Consider the following 21425-nt stretch of genomic DNA (forward strand, 5'->3'; position numbering starts at 1 on the left):
ACAACTCGGAGTCATTTGATTCTTTAGCACAAAATACAGCCTAATCTGTATTGTGTTGCAGGGGGGAGTTTCTTTTTTATTTTTTGGAGTTATAATAGCTGCAGAGTGGTTAGCAGGTGGAGCTGGACAGGTGCCAGGGTGTCAGCAGGGTGCAGAGGAACATGGCAGGAGGGAAAACCCTGATCTCATTGAGGATGTTCCCATGCATCACATTACTGCAGTACAGATGGGACATTTTCTCGCCCTCCCCCTCTCCTTTTCTATGCAGCGTTTACACATTTCTCCTTTTCTTCTTCTTTCCATCTAGCTTCTTAACAACGCGTTGCTTTTTCCTTCTCCCGCTTTATTATATTCATTCGTTCATTCATGATTCTTCAATTCGGAAATGACCTACTATCTCTATAAACGTATACTAATGTAGCCTGGTCTCCACAAGTGATCTAGTCTACGTGAATAGATCTCCCGAGTAGATCATTAATCAACTCTACAAGCATCACCTCACATAAACCGATTTAAACTCTACTGTTATGTGTAATAAAAAATAATATGAGGTCTGAGGAATTTATTGTAAAATTAGGAGTTATTTATAGACAGTTAATCTATAGTATGTATGATCTACTGCACAGTGATCACTATTAATGAGATTATCATGAAGATTATAGTAATCAATATGTATAAGAATTTAAATAATGTGCAATCTGGTCACATCATCATTCGTATAGGTGGATTGCAGTATGGCTGATCACCTGTGATCTAAACTGATAAGAGGTCTAGAAGATGAGTCATCTACTCTATAACACTATTTATCTGTAAAACTGTAATATACAGAGACCTGCAATAGTGAGCTGGTTTGAAGCATGACATACTCCAGGATTTGTCTCATTAGTAATCTAGATTAGAGTATGCGTGATCTACAGTAATGTGTTTTTCCCTAGTAATCGAGTCCAGAATAAGTGTGATCTAGTGTAATCTGCTTTCTATGGGTAATCTAGATTAGAGTATGCGTGATCTACAGTAATGTGTTTTCCTCTGTAATCTATTGTAAAGTATGTGATTTACTGTAATGGGTTTTCCATTAGTAATCTAGTCTACAGTATGTAGGATAAAATGCAATGTGTTTTGTTTCTATTAGTGATCTAGACTAGAGTTATCTACTGTAATGTGTTTTCCTCTAATAATCTAGTCCAGAATATGTGTGATCTACTACAATGTGTTTTTAATTGCTAATCTAGTCTAGAATACATTAGGTCTGATCTACTGTAACATGTTTTAACCGGGTAATCTAATCTAGAATACGTGTGATCCACTGCAATGCGATTTCAACACAAAGTCTCTTCAGCTAAACTTTAGCAACAGATTTTATAATTAGCGATGCCCTGAAGAGCCACGCAAAGAAGTCTAGAGCACATGTAGATCCACTGTAAAGTGGAATCTGTCAATGATCTACTTTAAACTAGTGATCTACTGTACCGGACAAGCAGCACAAACTAATGGTTTCAAAAGGTAACTGCTAGCGAGTCATTAGAAGGAAACAGAGATTGAGGGATGAAACGTAGCACATTGAGAATACCCTGAAGGCCTGCTAATGAGAACACTGGGCTTTGAGTGATCTACCATCTGACCAACCAATCTTTCGAAGGCTAGATTCCTGTATTTGTGCAACTGTGTGTGTGTGTGTGTGTGTGTGTGTGTTTCTGAATAATCAGAATAATCAGCAGTTTGTTTTGCTAATGGCTGTTTTTCTCTTTCACACACCGTAGGGAGCTCTGTGTAATGAAGCGCCCACCTCCCAGACTAACACAACACACACACACACACACACACACACACACACACACACACACACACACACACACAGACATTGCCTGAAATGCTAAATACTCTTTCTCGCTCTCTCGTTCTGTCTCTCCATCCTCTTTATCACTATATTACATTTTAGATCATCATTAAGGAAAAAATATATGAGCTAATATACACATCTATTCAATAATTTATAGCTAATATTAGCTAATGGCTAGGTTATATTAGCTATATTGCTCAAATTTATCTCTCTCGTGCGTGCTTTTTCGCCTCTCCCTCTCTCTCTCTCTCTCTCTCTCTCTCTCTCCCTCTCCCCCTCTTTCTCTCTCTCGCTCTCTCTCTCGCTGTGGCAGGATAATTATCTGAGGAAGTATTAATAAATGGCAAAAGCGGTGTCTAATTTTGACCCAGAACTAAGGTAAGAAAGTCGAGGTGATTTGCTGCAGGACTGAGTGCTCATGCAGGGCTGTTTATCTGTTCAGCTACTCGGTGCCGCGTGACCCGAGACACCTTGGTGGAAGGAGCTTTCACGTGTAAAACGTGCAAACCGAAAACGTTACCAAAGGCGGGTGTGCACCAATCAGGGCTTAAAAATGTTAATGATGTACTCAAGCAACGAACCCCAGATCTTGAGAATTTTATAAAAAAAATATAAAAGACATCTCCTCCTTCACGTCTTCTCCAGCCATCTCCTTCTGTTCTTCTCTTCTCCAGTCATCTCCTCCTGTTTTTCTCCTCCTTTACTTCTCCTCCTGTTAATCCTGTCTTCTCTTGCAGCCATCTCTCCTTTCTTTTCCTGCACATCTCCTCTAACTGTTTCAACCCTCGACTTCTCCTCCTGCACTTCTCCTCCAGTCTTCTCTTCATGTTCTTCTCCTTCTGCACCTTTCCTGCAGCTTTCTCATCCTGTTCTTCTCATTATGCATGTCTCCTCCAGTCTTCTCCTCATGTTCTTTTCCTTCTGCACCTCTCATGCAGCTTTCTCATCCTGTTCTTCTTCATCTGCACCTCCCCTACAGCTCTTCTCCTCCTGTTCTTCTCCTCCTGCACTTCCTCTCCTGCTCTTCTCCTTCTGCACTTCTCTTCCTGTTCTCCTCCTCCAGCATCTCCTAGCCTTAGCTCCTGTGTGCTTTTATTGTTATTTATGTGCTCATTCATGGAGCGTGTTATTTATTGACGCAAAACCAGAACCAGCAGCAATATTATATTCCCAATTTTCATTTCAGCCTGAGCACAAATAAACAAACAGGTTGTGCGAGAGCTGTTTTATGAGCATGCACACACACACACACACACACACACACACACACACACACACACAATACTGAAAGTTTAATGGACTATGGACTGGCCATGTAATAGAATTACAGCTGGTGTGAGAATAGCAGAATCAGGCATTAGATCTCTAAAGGCTAACACACACACACACACACACACACACACACACACGAGAAGAAAAATGGCAGAAATAAAGCAGTTTGGATGGTAATACTTTGTGAGATCTGAAGTGAAGTGTGACAGGTGAACTGCAGACCTGCAGACTAGTGTATGCATTGCAAAGTGCTTTGTGTGTGTGTGTGTGTGTGTGTGTGTGTTTGTGTGCACTTTAGTGATCTTTTGTCTGATGTTGGAATACTGTAACAGAAGCTGCTGGAGGTTTTGTCTTTAGCTGTGCTTATTCTTCTCTGCGTGTGCGTGTTTGTGCGTGTGTGCGTGTGTGTGTGTGTGTGTGTGTGTGTGTGTGTGTGTGACCTTGACCATTAGTGCTGTGCTGGACAGAAGGAGAGGAGGGGGAGTGTGATGTTGAGCTGAGTTGTCCATCAACACTGGGGTTCAGTTGATTATTGATCAGAGAGAGAAAAAGGTGAAGGCAGAGAGAGAGCGAGTGTGTGTGTGTGTGTGTGTGTGTGTGTGTGTGTGTGTGTGTGTGTGTGTGTGTGTGTGTGTGTGTGTGCGTGCTGCGTGAGCTTGTGTGCGTGTATATTTGTGTAATAGATGATCAAGTATCTGAAAAGCACAGTGGTCTGTTAATGTGTTACATAATAATAAATGAATTAATACTGTGTTATTTGTTTGAATTTTCATGTCATGTGCTTCACTTCCTGCTTCCTGAACTGAAAAAACCTTAGCATGCTGACAGACAAAGGGAAAGACAGAGAGATAGACAGACAGTGAAAAGAGAAAGCGAAAGAGAGAGAGAGAGAAAGACAAAGAGAGAACAGGAGGGGTTCAATGCGGCTTTAATAATCCGTGGCAGAGGCTAAATGAGCCATTCTGCAGTAATCTAACACACGCACACAAACACACACACACACACACACACACACACACACACGCTTTTCTTACCATCTCAGTATCTGAATTATTAAAAGTGTTGTTTTCCCAGATTTTTTCCCTCATTGCAGCAAGATAAAATGCTGCACCTCAGAGAAAAACCTCATTCTGTCTGCGTGTCTCTCATTCTAAACCTTAAATGGAACTGAACAGCATAAAGCTGAATAGAAGAGTAGAATTAAGAACAATAATTTAGGGTAGAGTACAGTAGCGATAAGTAAAATAGAATAAAACAACAAATATATTTAATATTACAAACCATATTAAAGTAAAATAAAACACAGAAAACAGAGTCTGAATAGAATAGAATAGAATAGAATAGAATAGAATAGAATAGAATAGAATAGAATAAACTAAAATAGAATTAGAGTACAATAGAGTACAGTAGAATAGTTTGGAGGAAAATAAAATTCAGTAGATTCAGTAGTAGGTAGCAGAAATTGAGTAAAATAGAGCTGAGTAGAGTAGTGTAAAAAAGAGTGGAGTAAAATAGAGCTGAGTAGAGTAGTGTAAAAAAGAGTGGAGTAAAATAGAGCTGAGTAGAGTAGTGTAAAAAAGAGTGGAGTAAAATAGAGCTGAGTAGAGTAGAGCTAAGTATAGTAAAGCTGAGTAGAGTAGTGTAAAATAGAGCTGAGTATAATAGTGTAAAATAGAATGGAATAGAATAGAGCTGAGTAGAATAGAGCTGAGTAGAGTAGAGCTGTGTAGAGCATAGCTGAGTAGAGCGTAACTGAGTAGAGTAGAGCTGAGTAGCATAGAGCTGCGTGAGTAGAGCTGAGTAGAGTAGAGCTGAGTAGCATAGAGCTGAGTAGAGTAGAGCTGAGTAAAGTAGAGTTGAGTAGCATAGAGCTGCGTAGATTAGAGCTGAGTTGGGTAGTGTAAAATAGAGTGGAGTAAAATAGAGCTAAATAGAATCGAGCTGAGTAGAGTAGAGCTTGACAAAAATATAAAAGTGCGCACACACAAACACAGTGCACAATTTCTCTCATCTGAGTGTGTGTGTGTGTGTGTGTGTGTGTGTGTGTGTGTGTGTGTGTGTGTGTGTGTTCTCCTGTATGCAGATAGTGGCGTGTGTAAGTCTGGAAGTCTAGCCGTGTTCAGGAACGCGGTGTGTAGTGGATTCCTCACGCAGCAGCTCTGGCATTTAGGACTCCCACTTCTGCACACACTGGTAAGAGCTTCCTGTCCATCTTCACACACACACACACACACACACACACACACACATACACACAAACACCCAAACACACCCAAACACACCGGAAACGGACCTAGTAAAGCATTTGTTCATGAAGCTGGCTTTGTGCACATTGTCATGCTGGAAAATGTTTGGACTCCTGTGTCTGAATGTAATCTCACACAAATCTCCACAAGAAAAATCTAAAATCCAGTAAAACATCTTCCCAGAAGAGTGGAGGTTCTTATTAGAGTTAATAGGGATTACTGTGGAATGGGAAGTTGTTTGTGATTTGTGTGTTTGCTGTGAACTTTTGAGTGTGTAATCCCTACAGTGATCCTCCGTACAGTATTGACTGAAGCTCAGTGGAGATCATCAGTACGTTAACACTATCAATAAACAGTGGATCAGCACCAGGGCCCGAGAACAGCTCCATCGAGAAAAAACTCGCCTCCCGCTCTCGGCTCAGTTCCGGTGCATTTCGTTGGCTGCTGAGAATTTGGAGATGTAATGGGAGGGGTGGCGAATTACTAAGACTCGAAGAGAATTAGTCATTTTCCGGGATAAATTGTGCGTGCAGAAAGTGGGTGTGTCGTGGGACGTTTGCTAAGAATAATTGCGTCGGTTACATAATGTGCAACGATGAGGGAGGAAACGAGATCATTCTACACTGAACACTTCTAGCACTTTATTACTGATACAAATAAGATTTGTGTTTGTTTCTGGTGTGGATTCAATACAGAGTCATACTCAATATCAAACTCCAAATTAATTTCCTTTCATTTACATGAACATTTGTTTAGACAGAGAGAGAGAGAGAGAGAGAGAGAGACAGACAGACAGACAGACAGACAGACAGACAATGAGAAAATGAATGATATCTTGACATAAAGAGATAGATATACAAACAGGTGTTTGGTTTTAGTTGATTTTTTGATAGATAGATAGATGATAGATAGATAGATAGATAGATAGATAGATAGATAGATAGATAGATAGATAGATAGATAGATAGATAGATAGATAGATAGATAGATAGATAGATAGATAGATAGATAGGTCTGAATTTTCACTTAAATTCTCTATTTCCTGCTTTTCTGAAGTGTTTGATTGTAACTTAAGCTGTACAGAACCGCGGTGCAAAAACGCTGATTTACACACACACACACACACACACACACACACACACACACACACACACACACACACACACTTTGCCAGTCATTGAGCAGATACAGATAGGCACAAACTTTTGCACTGACACTGAACATGTATACTGTGAACACTACGCTGTTTCTCCTCCTCATCCTTTCACTCGCCTGTGGAGATGCGCTGAGTGGAGAACGAGCCTCTACACACACACACACACACACACACACACACACACACACACACACACACACACACACACACACACACACACACACACTTTGCCAGTCATTGAGCAGATACAGATAGGCACAAACTTTTGCACTGACACTGAACATGTATACTGTGAACACTACGCTGTTTCTCCTCCTCATCCTTTCACTCGCCGGAGATTCGCTGAGTGGAGAACGAGGCTCTACACACACACACACACACACACACACACACACACACACACACACACACAGCGCAGACAGGGACAGAGAGAAAGTGAGAGAGAAAGGGGGAGTCAGTGAAGTAAGTGAGAGGAAGAAAGGATCAGGTTTTAACGGAGCGCTCGTTCAGTGGACGAAAAAAAAATAAAGGGAAAATTACAGGAAGAGAGAGAGAAGACGAACAGATAACTGCTGGACCATACTTACTTCCTTACACACACACACACACACACACACACACACACACACACACACACACACCCCAGCCCTGCAATGATGATGTACTTTTGGGTGAGTACAGCAAGCCGGATTGTTTCTTTGCTGTTTATTTATTTATGAATTTATTTATTTGTTTATTTGTTTGTTTTTCTTTATTGTTTCCACATTAAAAAAAAAAAATCTGTTCACTACAAACCTACCTGCTTGAGTGGGAGTGTGGGAAGGGGCGGAGCTAAAACATCCACCAGTCATTTTACTTTATGAGTCTTAACACATCAAGTCAGATCTTTATCTGATTCCAGAGTTTTATTTATAATCCGATCTTTATTTAATTCCAGATCCTGTTTGTCCAGAGTTTATTTTAAATCAGTTATTTTAACTAATTCCAGAGTTTATATTGTGATATTGATCCGATTTTGATATCGAATTCCAGCATTAATAATGTATTTATTATTTATTTTCACATGACCTTAAATCTGATTAGAGCCATTAGTGAGTTTGAGGTGACTGTGGATTATATCTGAATGGTTTTCTTTATCACGTGTACAGAAACAGGAACACCACAGATCTAACCATGTATAAATACCAGTATAAATATAAACTCTTCCCATCAGCTTTCATTTTCCTTTAACAGTGAGGACGGTTAGCTAAAGAAATGCAGGTCAATGTAGGTGGACAAGAATTTTGCTAGATTTCACAAAGAACTACTGTGTGTAGTTTGGTTTTGTGTGTGTGTGTGTGTGTGTGTGTGTGTGTGTGTGTGTGTGTGTGTGTGTGTGTTGCAGTAAACTATGGAAAGTTCTTTACAACGATCAAAGCTTCAACGACCAAGTCTGTCACATGGATATTCCATCACACACCAGTAAACACACACACATTTAAACACACACACACACACACACACACACACACACACACCCCAAATTGTAATAGAACATATTTTCAGAAGAGTGAAGTGTTTAAAAATGTGTGCGTGCATGTTCGCCCGTGTGTGTGTGTGTGTGTCTGTGTAGATGTAGGTGTAGGTGTCCACAAACTTATGACAGCGTATAACTGTGAGACATTTTCGAACAATTTCTTCTGAATGAACTATAAAAGGGAAAGGGGGCGGAGTCAAGGGTACAACTAAGAAGTATTGTTTATACCATTTTAGAAACCTGAAAGTTACACATTTAATCATAGGTACTGCAGGTTGTTAATTGTACATTGTGTGTGTGTGTGTGTGTGTGTGTGTGTGTGTGTGTGTGTGTGTGTGTGTGTGTGTGTGTATATGTGCACACTTGGTTTCCATGTTGATAATCTACTCAGTTCATGACTGAGAGCTGATCTTATGTAGGAGAAGGAAGAATTAATCACACCTACTGATCGCCTACACACACACACACACACACACACACACACAGACTTTTTCTTTCTCTCTCTCTTGAGATAGAGTGAGTGTGCTTCTCATTATAATATTTATCCAGGAAGCAGATGTGCTTCTGCAGGGTGATTACCTCTGACTCGCTTTCCCCTGCTGTTCACTTGTGCATGTACACACACACACACACACACACACACACACACACACACACACACACACACACTCACACACACACATGACTAAAGGGGAGAAAATCCGCCTACTCTTACACATACTGTATACTTTTTCTTTCTATTTCTTTTTTACCTTTCCCTTTTACTGATTCACACAAACACACACAAACAAAATCATACACGCACATTCGAAAGTAATTTCTTTAATACCCAAAGCCCCGACCTCAACACCAGGATGTTAGGTGACAAGAAAAGAAGAGTATCCCAAAAATAAAGTGCCTTCCAGTACCTCCTTCCTGGCCATTTAAATACAACAGCTGCCACTCAGATGGCATGGCAGCCAAGTGGGAAGGCATCAGTCCTGAAACCGTGGGTTCAATCCCTATTCACATCTAGAGGAAGGGGTAACTTAGTGGTTAAAGTATTGGACTTTGGATCCGCCACACCAAGCTGCCACTCCTGGGCCCCTGAGCAAGGCCCTTAACCCCATAGCTGCTCAGTTGTATAAATGAAATCAAATATACATCGCTCTGGATAAGGGCCATAAATGTAAATCTAGATAGCTAGGGTAGAAAACTGGTGGGGGAGGTGGTAGTTCATGGTTAATGCTCTGGGCTTCTGATCAGAAGGTCTGGGGTTCAAGTCCTGGTATTTTCAAGCTGCGACTCTTGAGCCCTTGAGCAAGGCCCTAAACCCTATAGCTGCTTAGTTGTGTGTATGAGATAAGGGCATCCACCTAAATGTGTCAATGTGGCAGCTCAGTGAACTTCTGATGTTGGACTTTTGATTGGAAGATTGTGAGGTCAGATCCCAGCACCACCTAGGTACCACTGCTGGGCCTCTCGAGTAAGACCTTGAACCCTCAACTGCTTGAGGAAACTAGATCATTGGAAGTCACCCCACAAAGGAGGAGCCAACTTAAACCACCACATTAAGCTGCCACTCTTGGGGCCCTTGAGCAAGGCCCTTAGCCCTCTGTGCTCTAGTGGCAGTGTATCATTGCTGACCCTGTGCTCTGACTCCGGCATAACCCCAGTTATTTGAGCCCAGACTTTCTAGGATAAAGTATAGGTGGAGGCAGTTTGTGGCCAAGGCCCCCATTTTCCATCCATTGCAGGAATTTCTATAGTAACAAATAAGCATTCCATATGGAATTCCTGAAGAACATTTGATGGTTAAAAATTTTTTAAGCACGTTCCTAAAATGTTGCTAGAGTGTAGTTCCTGATCTTTTATTTGAATGTGTGCCTTTTGGCAGCGACTCTAGGGGATACCGCCCTTCCTCGAAGGCTCAACTAAGGCAGTTTGCTGGTGGTGGGATTTGAGCCCATGATCTTCTGATCACAAGTCCAATGCTTTGATGTACCAAGCTGCCGCTCGACTCACACAATCCACTGGCAACGAACTGCCAGTAATCCATGGCTAAACAAATTTCATGCCGCTACCAGCATGGGAGGGTCGGAGAAACGGAGAAGATTGAGAGAACGTACATGCTTCCTTAAGTGAGGAAGACAGAGCTTCTCGTGGGAAATCAGTGCCGGAGTGCGGTATCGGGAAAAGAGAGCCTCGTGCAGTAAAAGCCTTCTGTCTGCTTAGCGCGGTCAATCGTGCTCAGATTCACCGACACACAAACGCATGGCGCCACACACACACACACACACACACACACACACACACACACACACATGTACACACACTCCATTATGTGAGTGGCAAAACTAGTGAGCACGTCCATGGAGTTAGACAGAAAGACATGTTTGATGCCGGAGACAATTATCAACAACAGTGTCTCAGTTGGTTGTGGCAGGACGTCAAGGTCTCGAGTGGAAAATTGTCACAAATGCTTTGATAACAAAGACAGACTGAAGACGGAGGGAATAGGAAGAGCGATGTGTTAGCATTCATTTACATTTACATTTGCGGCATTTAGCAGACGTTACATGGAAGACAAGAGGTTGATAGTGTAAGCGAAACTTGTTTAGTTGAAACTCAGGACATGGAGTGAGATCTCACCTGACATAGATGCTCAAATCTCAGCATGATGAGGAACCCAGAGGACACAAAACGTTCACTTGACATTAGCATATGGTTTCTATTTGGGGGTTTTTATTCGTTTGTTGGGGGTTATGGAGGGCAAATTATAATCTTCCCAAATGGGTTTTTTTCCTTGTAAGCAAAATCCAACCTTTTCACAATGTTCTGGGAAGCAAAGTTAGCTGGGAAGCTTCTGAGTTTGGTATCTAAGTTCCACTAAGTTATAATTCAGGAGGTTATGATTCATAAGTTATGATCCAGGAGGCTGTGAGCCATGAAGTTATGATTCAGGAGACTGTGATTAAAGAGGTTATTATCCATAAAGTTATGATCCAGGAGATTATGGTTGAGGAGGTTCTGATAATGGAGGTCTTGGTTTGGGAGTTTATGATTCATTAAGACATGATTAATGAGACTGTGACCAAGAAGGTTATGATCCATGAAGTTATGATCCAGGGGATTGTGATCCAAGAGGTTATGATCCATTAAGTTATGATCGGGGAGGTTATGATCTAGGGGACTTTGATCCACCGAGCTGCGATCCATGAGGTTATATTCCTGGAGTTCATCGAGAAGCAACTACAGCTTGTATCCATTTCTGAGAGAAGCACCTACATTTTCTTGTTCTGCATTTGGAAAAACGTTGTGTTCTGATTGAAGCTCTTAAAGCAAAACCCTCATGAGTGGAACAGGTTCTGCCCAACACCCAGGTAACACCATGAGTATAACGAAGCATGCTGGTGGTAGCATTGTGCACAAGGGCATGAATGAAGCTTGAAATACATATCAATATTTCTCTGTTACATTTAGGCTGAAATATCGGTTCCAAAGGACAAGGAGCTCAAAAACCACAAAGGATTTGGAAAACACTTTAGAATCCTGGTCTTATATGTTAGAAGATCATTGTCCTTCTAAAATTGATGGTATATAAGATATTGGCTACCTGCTATAAATGATTAGAATATTTTTGCTATGTTTTGTTGATGTTTTAGAAGATCTAGCCTATCTTGGCTGATGTGTTAGAAGATTTTAGCCATCTTGCCTTGATGTTCTCTTGATGTTCTTGGAAAGTGTTGCAGGACCTGAAGCTGAGAGACAGAATTAGAACATTTTGACAATCTGTGGTCAGTGTATTCAGAGAACATGACCTGGACTAAATGCGTTCGGTAAACTTAATAGACATGGTGATGTGTGTGTGTGTGTGTGTGTGTGTGTGTGTGTGTGTGTGTGTGTAAATGAAAGTGAACTGAAGGATAAAGATGAGCATTACACATCGCTCTAATTGCTACCGACAATCTGAAATACAGTAGGAGCTGAAAAAAAGACAGACATGGCTGATGTGGTCATTGTGTGTGTGTGTGTGTGTGTGTGTGTGTGTGTGTGTGTGTGTGTGTGTGTGAGCAGAGCTTAGAGAGATTGCAGAAGGGAAGATGATAAATTATTGTGGTTAAAGCAACATACTGCAGCACTGTTGACACAGCCATAATTTATTTGTGTGTGTACGTGTGAGTGTGTGAACATGTGTGTGTGTGTGTGTGTGTGTGTGTGTGTGTGTGTGTGTGTGTGTACACGAGTGTGTGTGTATGTGCGTGTTTTGTGTTTGTGTGTTTAAATGGAAGCACTCCTCATGTTCATACTCAGCATTTTGTTACTCTGACTGACATCGTCCTCCAATAACACTCTTCATAGCACTTAAACCAGTTAACTAATCAGAAACTGCCTCCTCTCTATCAACCAATCACCTGCCTCCTCTCTATCAACCAATCACCTGCCTCCTCTCTATCAACCAATCACCTGCCTCCTCTCTATCAACCAATCACCTGCCTCCTCTCTATCAACCAATCACCTGCCTCTCTCTATCAACCAATCACCTGTCAACTCTCTATTAAACCAATAATCTGTCTCCTCACTTAAACTCATCAACTCTGACTCTTAACCAATCCCATGCCACCTCACTGTTAACCAATCACATAGAGAGATAGAGCTGGTCCTTCCTTCCTTGCTCTCTCTCTCTCTCTCTCTCTCTCTCTCTCTCTCTCTCTCTCTCTTCTTTCTTTCTTTCTTTCTATCTTTCTTACTTACTTTATTTCTTTCTTTCTTTCTCCTCACTCACTCACTCACTCACTTACTCACTCACTTCCTGCCTCCATCCCTCTCTCTTTCCCTTCCTTCCTTCCTCCTTCCTTCCTTCCTTTCTTCCTTTCTTCCTTCCTTCCTCCTTCCCCTCTCCCTCCCTGCTGCCCTCATTTCTTCATTCTTTCTCTCGTTCTCTGTTTTTCTTTTCTAACTTTTTCTTCCTTCGTTTTCTTCCTCTCCTCCCTTTGCTTTCTCACTTTTCACTTGCTTCTTCTCCTTCCTCCTTCCTTCCTTCCTTCGTCCCTCTCTTCCTTTTTTTCCTTTTTTTTCTTTTTCTCCTCCCTTTGGTCCTTCGCTCCCTCCTGCAGTGGCCTTTGGCTCCATATGCTCCGCTTTGTTTTTAATTAAAAGTGAAATTCAATAGGCATATCAGCGCTTGTCGTTTATGGCCAGTGTTTTATTGATCGTGTATGTAAATGGGACACGGCGTTACAGCCGAGTTGTCAGATTTGTGCTGACGTTTTCTCACAGCTTCATGTGAGTTCATTAGGGCTCAGAGATTCATAACCGCTCAAGAGGTCAGAGGTCAGAACATAGAATTCTGCATTTTCTAGTCGCTCTTGTTACTTCTGACCTGTTCTTTATGAAAACTTTTATTTTGTACATACTGTACAGACTGCTACACAATTTCTCAACACCACATTTCTCTGTAATATCGATTGTCATGTTGCATCACACAGCTAGCTGTCTGTAGCTACACACTCACAGGAGGCGGGGCTAATGATCCGGTCTGAGGGAACGCTCCATGCAGCGTGTGGGATATTTTCTTTTTACAGCATCATTTGCATCAAAAAAACGAATTCAAATGTGTAAATCAGTGAAACTGTGGCTCTGCACTGGTCTCATATCTGTCTCATATCTACCACAGCTTTGTCTCATGTCTATCTCATATCTGTTTCATATCTGCCTCTATTTCCTCTCTCTTTAAAGTCTTATTTATATTTGCTGAAGCTAATGCCTGCCTACACACACACACACACACACACACACTTAGATGCAAACATTCATACACATACACGTACACATCCATACACACATGCATTTATACACACACACATACACACACACACAAACACACATGCATAAACACACAAACACATATACATACACAAACACACACATATGCATGCACACATGTATAGACACCAAGATTTGTATACACATGCACACAAATACACATGCAAGAAAGCACCGACACATGTACACACACACACACACACACACACACACACACACACACACACACACCTTTGTGAGTGTGATTTATTGGAGTAGAGAGCAGGCAGTAGGGGTTCAGCTCACTGTGCACAATAAGACCATTAGCTTCATTAATATAATAACGGCCTAATCATAATGAGTGAAAATGATTGCTCAATTAGTGTGTGTGTATGTGTGCGCATGTGTGTGTGCGTGCGTGTGTGTGTGTGTGTGCGTGTGTGTGTGTGCGTGTGTGGTCCCTATAATGCGATTACGATGGCAGCGATTGTGTCGACGTACTGAATTAAAGCATAAGCATTAGCGCTGTGACACTCAAACAATCTCATCATTCGTCACACACACACAAGGAAGGTTGGGGAGAGAGAGAGAGAGAGAGAGAGAGAGAGAGAGAGAGAGAGAGAGAGAGCACAAGAGAGGGGGGCAGATCAACACAAATAATTAGTTATAGGAAATTTTTAATTAATGTAAGCAAAAATAGACACAGAAAGAGACTGAATGAATATGGGGTAATGGAGGGAGAGAGGAGAGAGCAGGCGTGAAAAGAGGAAGTAAGGGATCAATATAGGGAGAGAGAGAGAGAGAGAGAGAGAGAGAGAGAGAGGAGGAAAAGAAAGAAAGAAAGAAAGAAGAAAGAAAGAAAGAAAGAAAGAAAGAAAGAAAGAAAGAAAGAAAGAAAGAAAGAAAGAAAGAAAGAAAGGTGAGGGAAAAGTAGAGGGAGATAGGGGACAGAGAGAGAAAGGAATGGGGAAAGTTAGAAAGAGACAGCATGATACAGAGAGAAAAGAGAGATTTAAAGAGGGAAAGAAAAGATAGAGAAGTGAAAAAAAGATTGACATATTGTATAGTAAAACTGTAGCTTGAATAGCAAAATAAAAAACACAGAAAGAAAGAAAGAAAGAAAGAAAGAAAGAAAGAAAGAAAGAAAGAAAAGATAGAAAGAAAGAAAGAAAGAAAGAAAGAAAGAAAGAAAGAAAGAAAGAAAGAAAGAAAGAAAGAAAGAAAGAAAGAAAGAAAGGTAAATGAGTGAGTGAGTGAGTGAGTGAGTGAAAAGAAAAAGAAAAAAAGATAAGCTCTGACTACTGTTGACATCATCAGGTGGCAGTATTAAAAAAATGTTTGTGCACAACCGTGTGTAAGTAAGTAAGAAAGAAAGTGTGTGTGTGTGTGTGTGTGTGTGTGTGTGTGTGTGTGTGTGTGTGTGTGTGGGTGTGTGTGTGTGTCCACATGTGTGGCTTGAGCCACCTTAGTGAGCATGATGAAGGATAAATAATTGAATAAATCGAAGGACACACACACACACACACACACACACACACACACACACACACACACACACACACCCCAGAGTATGTAAACACTTGTGTGATCACACTAATCTACTCCAGCTTGTCGGTATGAGAGTGCTAACACAGGGATTAGAGAATCCACAACATCACAATCACTGTGTAACGTCTGCCGAGAGCAGCTTAGAGAGGAGTTAAGCACACACACACACACACACACACACACACACACACACACATACACACACATACACACACACACAGATCGAGTGCAGCAGTTACACAATGTCTTCTATCCGCTAGTGTAATACCGTGCATATGTTCTGTATTGCTAAACATAAACAGCACTGAATACAAACATCTCCCAATAAAGAAACAGAAGACGAGAGAGTTCTGGTTCTAGTGACCGGAAGGTGTGTGAGTTCAAATCCCAATATTACCGATAGCTCTGTTCTTGTCACACACTATTTATGTCATGTCATTACACACAGTGAGCGTCATGAAACCCCTTTACACACAGAGGATGAGGATGAATCCATTTACTTGGGTTGGATTGGAAGATCTTTAGTCACCTTCTACAAAGCTTAACACCTACTCAACACCTTTGGTATGAGTTGGAGAACCCAAACACCCAGGCCTCCTCACTTACATCAGTACCGTTGTGGCTAAATCTCCACAAACATACTCCGAAATCTAGTGGAACTTCCCAGAAGATTCTTATAACAGCAAATGTTAAAAAATACAAATATTTGATCTTATGGTATCTCTCAGGTTTCTACAAACACCATATAGTGATATATATGATTTACATTCATCTCATTTATACAACTGAGTCCTTGAGGAATAAGGGCCTTGCTCAGGGGCCCAGCAGTGGCGGCTTAGTGTAGCTGGGATTTGAACTTATGATCCTCATCTTAACCACTGAGCTACCACTTCTGTACATATAGTGCAATATATACATATATTATCATACCATTGACTGCTCTGATGGATGCTTTCCAGGCCGTAAGAGTGTCTCAGGGCGCAAATAACTATAGGAAGTCATAAATCATTCAGCAATGCTATATGCTATATAGAAAAGTGTGTCGCATTCTGTACACAATAAAAATGTCCAATGGGGTCCAACACTGATGTATTTTTATTATTATTTATTTATAAAAATATCCTATTTGATATATGAGGGGGTATCAAACATAAAATTCTGTGTGAAACGGGAATCCGCCACCGAGACTTTTGACTTGACATGCGTTCGACATACGCTGATGCTGCGATGAGTCTTTCAAGATGTTTTTGTGCGGCAAGAACGGAAGAACCTCACTGGAAGACGCCAAGAGATCAGGAAGACCTTCAACGAGCTCAACCCAGAAAATAACAAAACCGTTCAGCAACCAAACATCTGAGAATGAGCCACACAATCTCACTTCCGCACGCATCCTACTTGCCTGATTTGGCTTCTGCAGACTTCGACCTCTTCTCCTAGATGGAGATCCAGCCCAAAAGTCGCCGTTTTGACACAGAGATCCGGCTTGAATTGCAGAAGGTGCTCGATGCGCTTCCAGACACATTCCAGAAGTGTCAGGAATACTAGGAGTGCTGTATTGCTGTGCAAGGGGACTATTTTAAAGCTGATAGTGTGAAAACGTAGATAAATAAAAGTACTTTCTGTTCAGAAGAGTTATTCTTGAAACTTTTAGAGTAGAGAAAATCACAATAATTCAAACATAGCTTGGATTTATTTTTTTAAGGAATACTGTGTTCAAACAGCTCCTTGAAGGACTTATACCAGATACTGCATCAGTTAGTGGCTATGAATCACAAGTCTCAGATATTTATATTGGTTTTTTATAATGAGTGGACTTGCACACTTTCAGCCCCTATTTAAGATAGTAATTGAGTCATGAGAGAGAAAGAGAGAGAGAATGTATGTGTAGCTAAAGAGAAAAAGGGACTATGGTAAGCTAATTTCCATTTAATGCATCGCAACTGATGGATCTATTAGATATGAACAACGAGCACCGAATGCAGTTGAGGAATCAGATTGAACGTTGACCTCATCTGCTCGGGTGTGTGTGGGGGTTTTGGTTACAGAGTATGTTCAGGCGCTTTCGAGAAAAGGAGGGGTCTGTCAGTGAGGCACGAAAAAAGAAAAGTGATCAGTATGTAGTTTTTCATGTTACTCCTGATATTTGTACTATACAGGTATGTCCTGCTTTCAATTTGCTGAGTCGTCATTTAGTGTGTTCTACAACAATCATCTACATTTGGATTCTAATATCTACAATGGTAAAATATCAAGTAGTTGCTTCACCACAACATATTGTGTAGTACAGGTGCAAAGTTGGCCAAGGAACACATTAATTTTTGCCAATTAGAGCTGTCAAATAAGGTTACCATTGTAGATTCTTTGCTGCATCAAATCAACCTGTCCTCATTCAAATCTCTGAGGGTCTGGACCCCTTGGAAAAGCGACATATTTGGATGTCGCTTGACATGGTGGATAGTGAGGAGTGGGCAAACAACCACAATGAGGCCAGAGGAAGCTCTGAGGACCAGGACGAAGCCAAAGGAGAGAGAGATGTCCTTTGTGAAGCAAAGAGGCAAAGCAACATCATTAGTCGAGGGCAGAGGGGAGGCATCAAATTGGTAGGAAAGTTGAGTTACACCTGCAGCAGGGTAAGAAAGGCAGGGTGACAGAGCAACATTTTCAGTTGGTTTGAGGGGTTTGGGATGACAATGGTATATACCCAAAATGTAGTCTTACAAACTGGCTCATTAGTCCCATATACAATGAAAAATCTTACACACCAGTGTGGGTGTCTTGTACACAAATGTAGTCTTAAACACCAGTGTGGTAATTCTGTAGACCAAGACTATAATATTACACACCAGTTTGCTGGTCCCATGCACCCTAAATGTAATGTTACACAACACCATAGTAGGGCAGAGTATATTCATCCACAGCAGAATAGTAATTCTGTACACCAACAGCGTAGTCTCAAACCATTTGCCTGGTAGTGTCAGTAAGAAGTGACCCAGGGATCATGGAGCCTTGAGGCACTGGTGCAACCCATTGCAGAACCATGCAGCCAGTGTGCAGGATTAACAAATGCACAGATAAAAAAGCATCATGGTTCACAAAACTGGCACATATTTACTTCTGGTCTTTGGCTAAATCCAAATGAAGGGAACTGCTGTCGCAGTCATGTCACTCAAACGGTACTCGAACGAAAAAACACACTTTAAATGCATTTTTCTGCATTGCTTTTTTTATCTACAAGCCTTCCAGCACTGACAAATGCTAGCCTTTTAGCCTGCGTTAAATCAAACAACTGCAGCGTGCGAGGCGGAGAAGTCACAGAAACACTTACGCAGCACAAAAATGGTCAGGAACGAGAAAGATGCATGATTAAGTACGGCACCCAATTACTAACAGATATGTCAGGAAGGGGACGAACCGATAAGCATAAATATTTACTCCCACCCAAAGGCAGCTAGGGGAACTAACCAGAAAGTAAACGCAGAACCGCGCTGCATCGCTACATTATGAAGATTAGACTCGGGTGTAGATGCTGAGAATGCGATGCATTAGAGGAGCGCAGTCGATGCACCGTCGCTGCACGGTCACTGTGCCTGTGTGATTCTTTGCTTGTTTTGGATTCAGTTGAATTTGATTAGCAGAAACTTTACGGCAGGTTTAATACACTCAGCTCGGAGCTTTGTGGCTAATCGAGTTTTAAAAGATCTGCCAAGTTGCGCTTTTTGTGCAGCGTGACATCAGAACTTCACTGAACTAAAACACACTCCTGATATTAGATTCTATCTATCTATCTATCTATCTATCTATCTATCTATCTATCTATCTATCTATCTATCTATCTATCTATCTATCTATCTATCATCTATCTATCTATCACATAGATATAGTAGTACTCGGACTATATTTTCACTCTATTTCTGGAGATTATGGGTCACAGATAAGAGTGCATTTTGGTGCATTCTGGGTTTTTGTTTAGTTCCTTAATAAATTTGCTGCTAAATAGTGGATGTTTAAAAGGCTTATAAAGTGTGAACTTAACAGGGTCAGTAAAATCTATTTCCAAATGGAGATAAATTGAGATTTCTCAGGCCTACTCTTAGACATGGAGGTAAGTCATCCTGGACGATTCCATACCAACTGAAGATGTTCTAACTGCATTTATTGATTAGGTTGGTAGGTTAAACTTCTGATCAGCCCACCGAATGAATAAAACAGTAGTTTTTTGTGGGCTTTTTTCCTAAAATTAAAACAGTCATTGGGTTAATTGGACTGGAGTTAACAATGAACAGATGATAGAATTGAGAGTAGAAGTGAAAAAGAAAGAAAGAAAGAAAGAAAGAAAGAAAGAAAGAAAGAAAGAAAGAAAGAAAGAAAGAAAGACTTTTCACATGTACAGCACAGTGAAATTCTTTCTTCACATATCCCAGTAATGTTACAGTAGGTAGCTGGGTCAGAGGTCAGAGTCTAAGGTCAGCCATGATACAGCACCCCTGGAGCACAGATCTTAAGGGGCCTTGCTCAAGGGCCCCAAGGATGGCAGCTTGACGATACTGGGGCTTGAACCCCGCACCTTCCGATTAGTAACCCAAAGGCTTAACTATCTCCCCCAGAGAAAGTGGAGGAAATCACAACCCGATATTGATTTAACCTACATTTCACATTTACATTAATGCAATTTGGCAGACACTCTTTGCATACCATGGACAAAAAAGTGGTGATGAAGAAGAGGATGATGATGATGATGATGATGTAAAGGAGAAAGGGAGGATGATGGTGATGGTGAGGAGGAGGATGATGGTAAGTCGGAGCAGAATGATGATGATAATGGAGATGATGATGGAAATAATGATGATGATGATGATGATGATGATGATGATGATGATGATGACGGTGAGCCGGTGCAGGATGATGATAATGATGATGATGGTGAGCCAGAGCAGGATGATGATGATGATGATGATGATGATGATGATGGTGATAATTTGCCATGCATGTAGTGTATTTTTCATTGTATTTACCTCCTTTATTGGGAGCAGTAGGGGGGCTTTAGCCATGATCTGCATACACCTTAGTAATGTGCCCCCCTGCTTGATTGACTACTTTTTTTACCAGCAAAGAACAACTGTACAAATACCTGCATAAAAACCGGACCATTCCAAGAACTCAGAGGGTGAGTGGATGCTACACTTCAGGTCCATCTGTTCAAATCCCCATTACAGTCCCCTTCCCAGAGTGTGCTGTTTGCAGTGTACAGCATTCTGCCAACGCAATCTGGAGACCAGCAGGGCCGAGTTCTTCAGGCTCCAAAGTCAATCTGAACCTTCCTGTTCTAATGTAACACACTGATGCTGCAAAACTCCACACTTTCTTTGTTTTGTTTTTTTAAACATTCACATTGTAATTTTGCTGAAACTCGAGAAATGTCACAGGATGTGAGTGTGACGTGATCAATATCGACATGCTAACGGTCAAAAACCACATGAAGTGATAATAGTTGATAGTTTAATACTTTAATGGTGATTCATTGGCCAGTTGTCTTTGATTTGTCCTTCATTTGTCCAAAACTGTTTCTAATAAAGAGTCAAAGTCTCTCTTTCTCTTGTGACAGAGAGAGTGATAGGTAGGTAAAAAGTGCAGGGAGGAGGGGGGGGGGTGTAGACTGTGTGCATGTGTGTGTTTGTGTGTGCCATTGTGTGTATGTGTTACATTTATGTTACATCTGGATGTTACTTGATGGACAATACTGGTGTATTGTGTAATTTTCTTTCTATAAACCTAAACACACACTGACACATACACACATACACACACACACACACACACACACACACACACACACACACACTGATGTGATCTGGGAGTTGGTATCACAGCAGCACTGGATGATATACATGTAACAGATGTTACTGACATGCACAGACAAACCATGATTAATGAGAGGAGTGTGTGTGTGTTTGTGTGTGTGTTTTGAGTGATGACAGTGACAATGATGATGATGATGATGATGATGATTTTAATGCTGATTAAATTTAATGAAAATAATGATGATCATGACGTTGATGATGATGA

General features: G+C 41.1%; 1 protein-coding gene across 5 annotated transcripts in view; it reads left to right on the forward strand.

Moving 5' to 3' along the window:
- Window positions 1–21425, forward strand: part of LOC124382194 (RNA binding protein fox-1 homolog 3-like) — a 174879-nt gene that overhangs the window by 77827 nt on the left and 75627 nt on the right. For 3 of the 5 annotated variants that reach the window (XM_046844353.1, XM_046844351.1, XM_046844352.1), the window contains exon 3: window positions 5196–5305. The exons of 1 other annotated variant lie outside the window; for it this stretch is intronic. In XM_046844353.1, coding sequence (XP_046700309.1) covers window positions 5196–5305 — 110 coding nt within the window. Of the gene's footprint in view, window positions 1–5195; window positions 5306–7051; window positions 7186–21425 lie in introns of those variants that run through there. One more of the 5 variants, XM_046844354.1, reaches the window with a different exon arrangement.

This window comes from Silurus meridionalis, chromosome 29, assembly GCF_014805685.1.
Source record: "Silurus meridionalis isolate SWU-2019-XX chromosome 29, ASM1480568v1, whole genome shotgun sequence".
Classification (NCBI taxonomy): Eukaryota; Metazoa; Chordata; class Actinopteri; order Siluriformes; family Siluridae; genus Silurus; species Silurus meridionalis.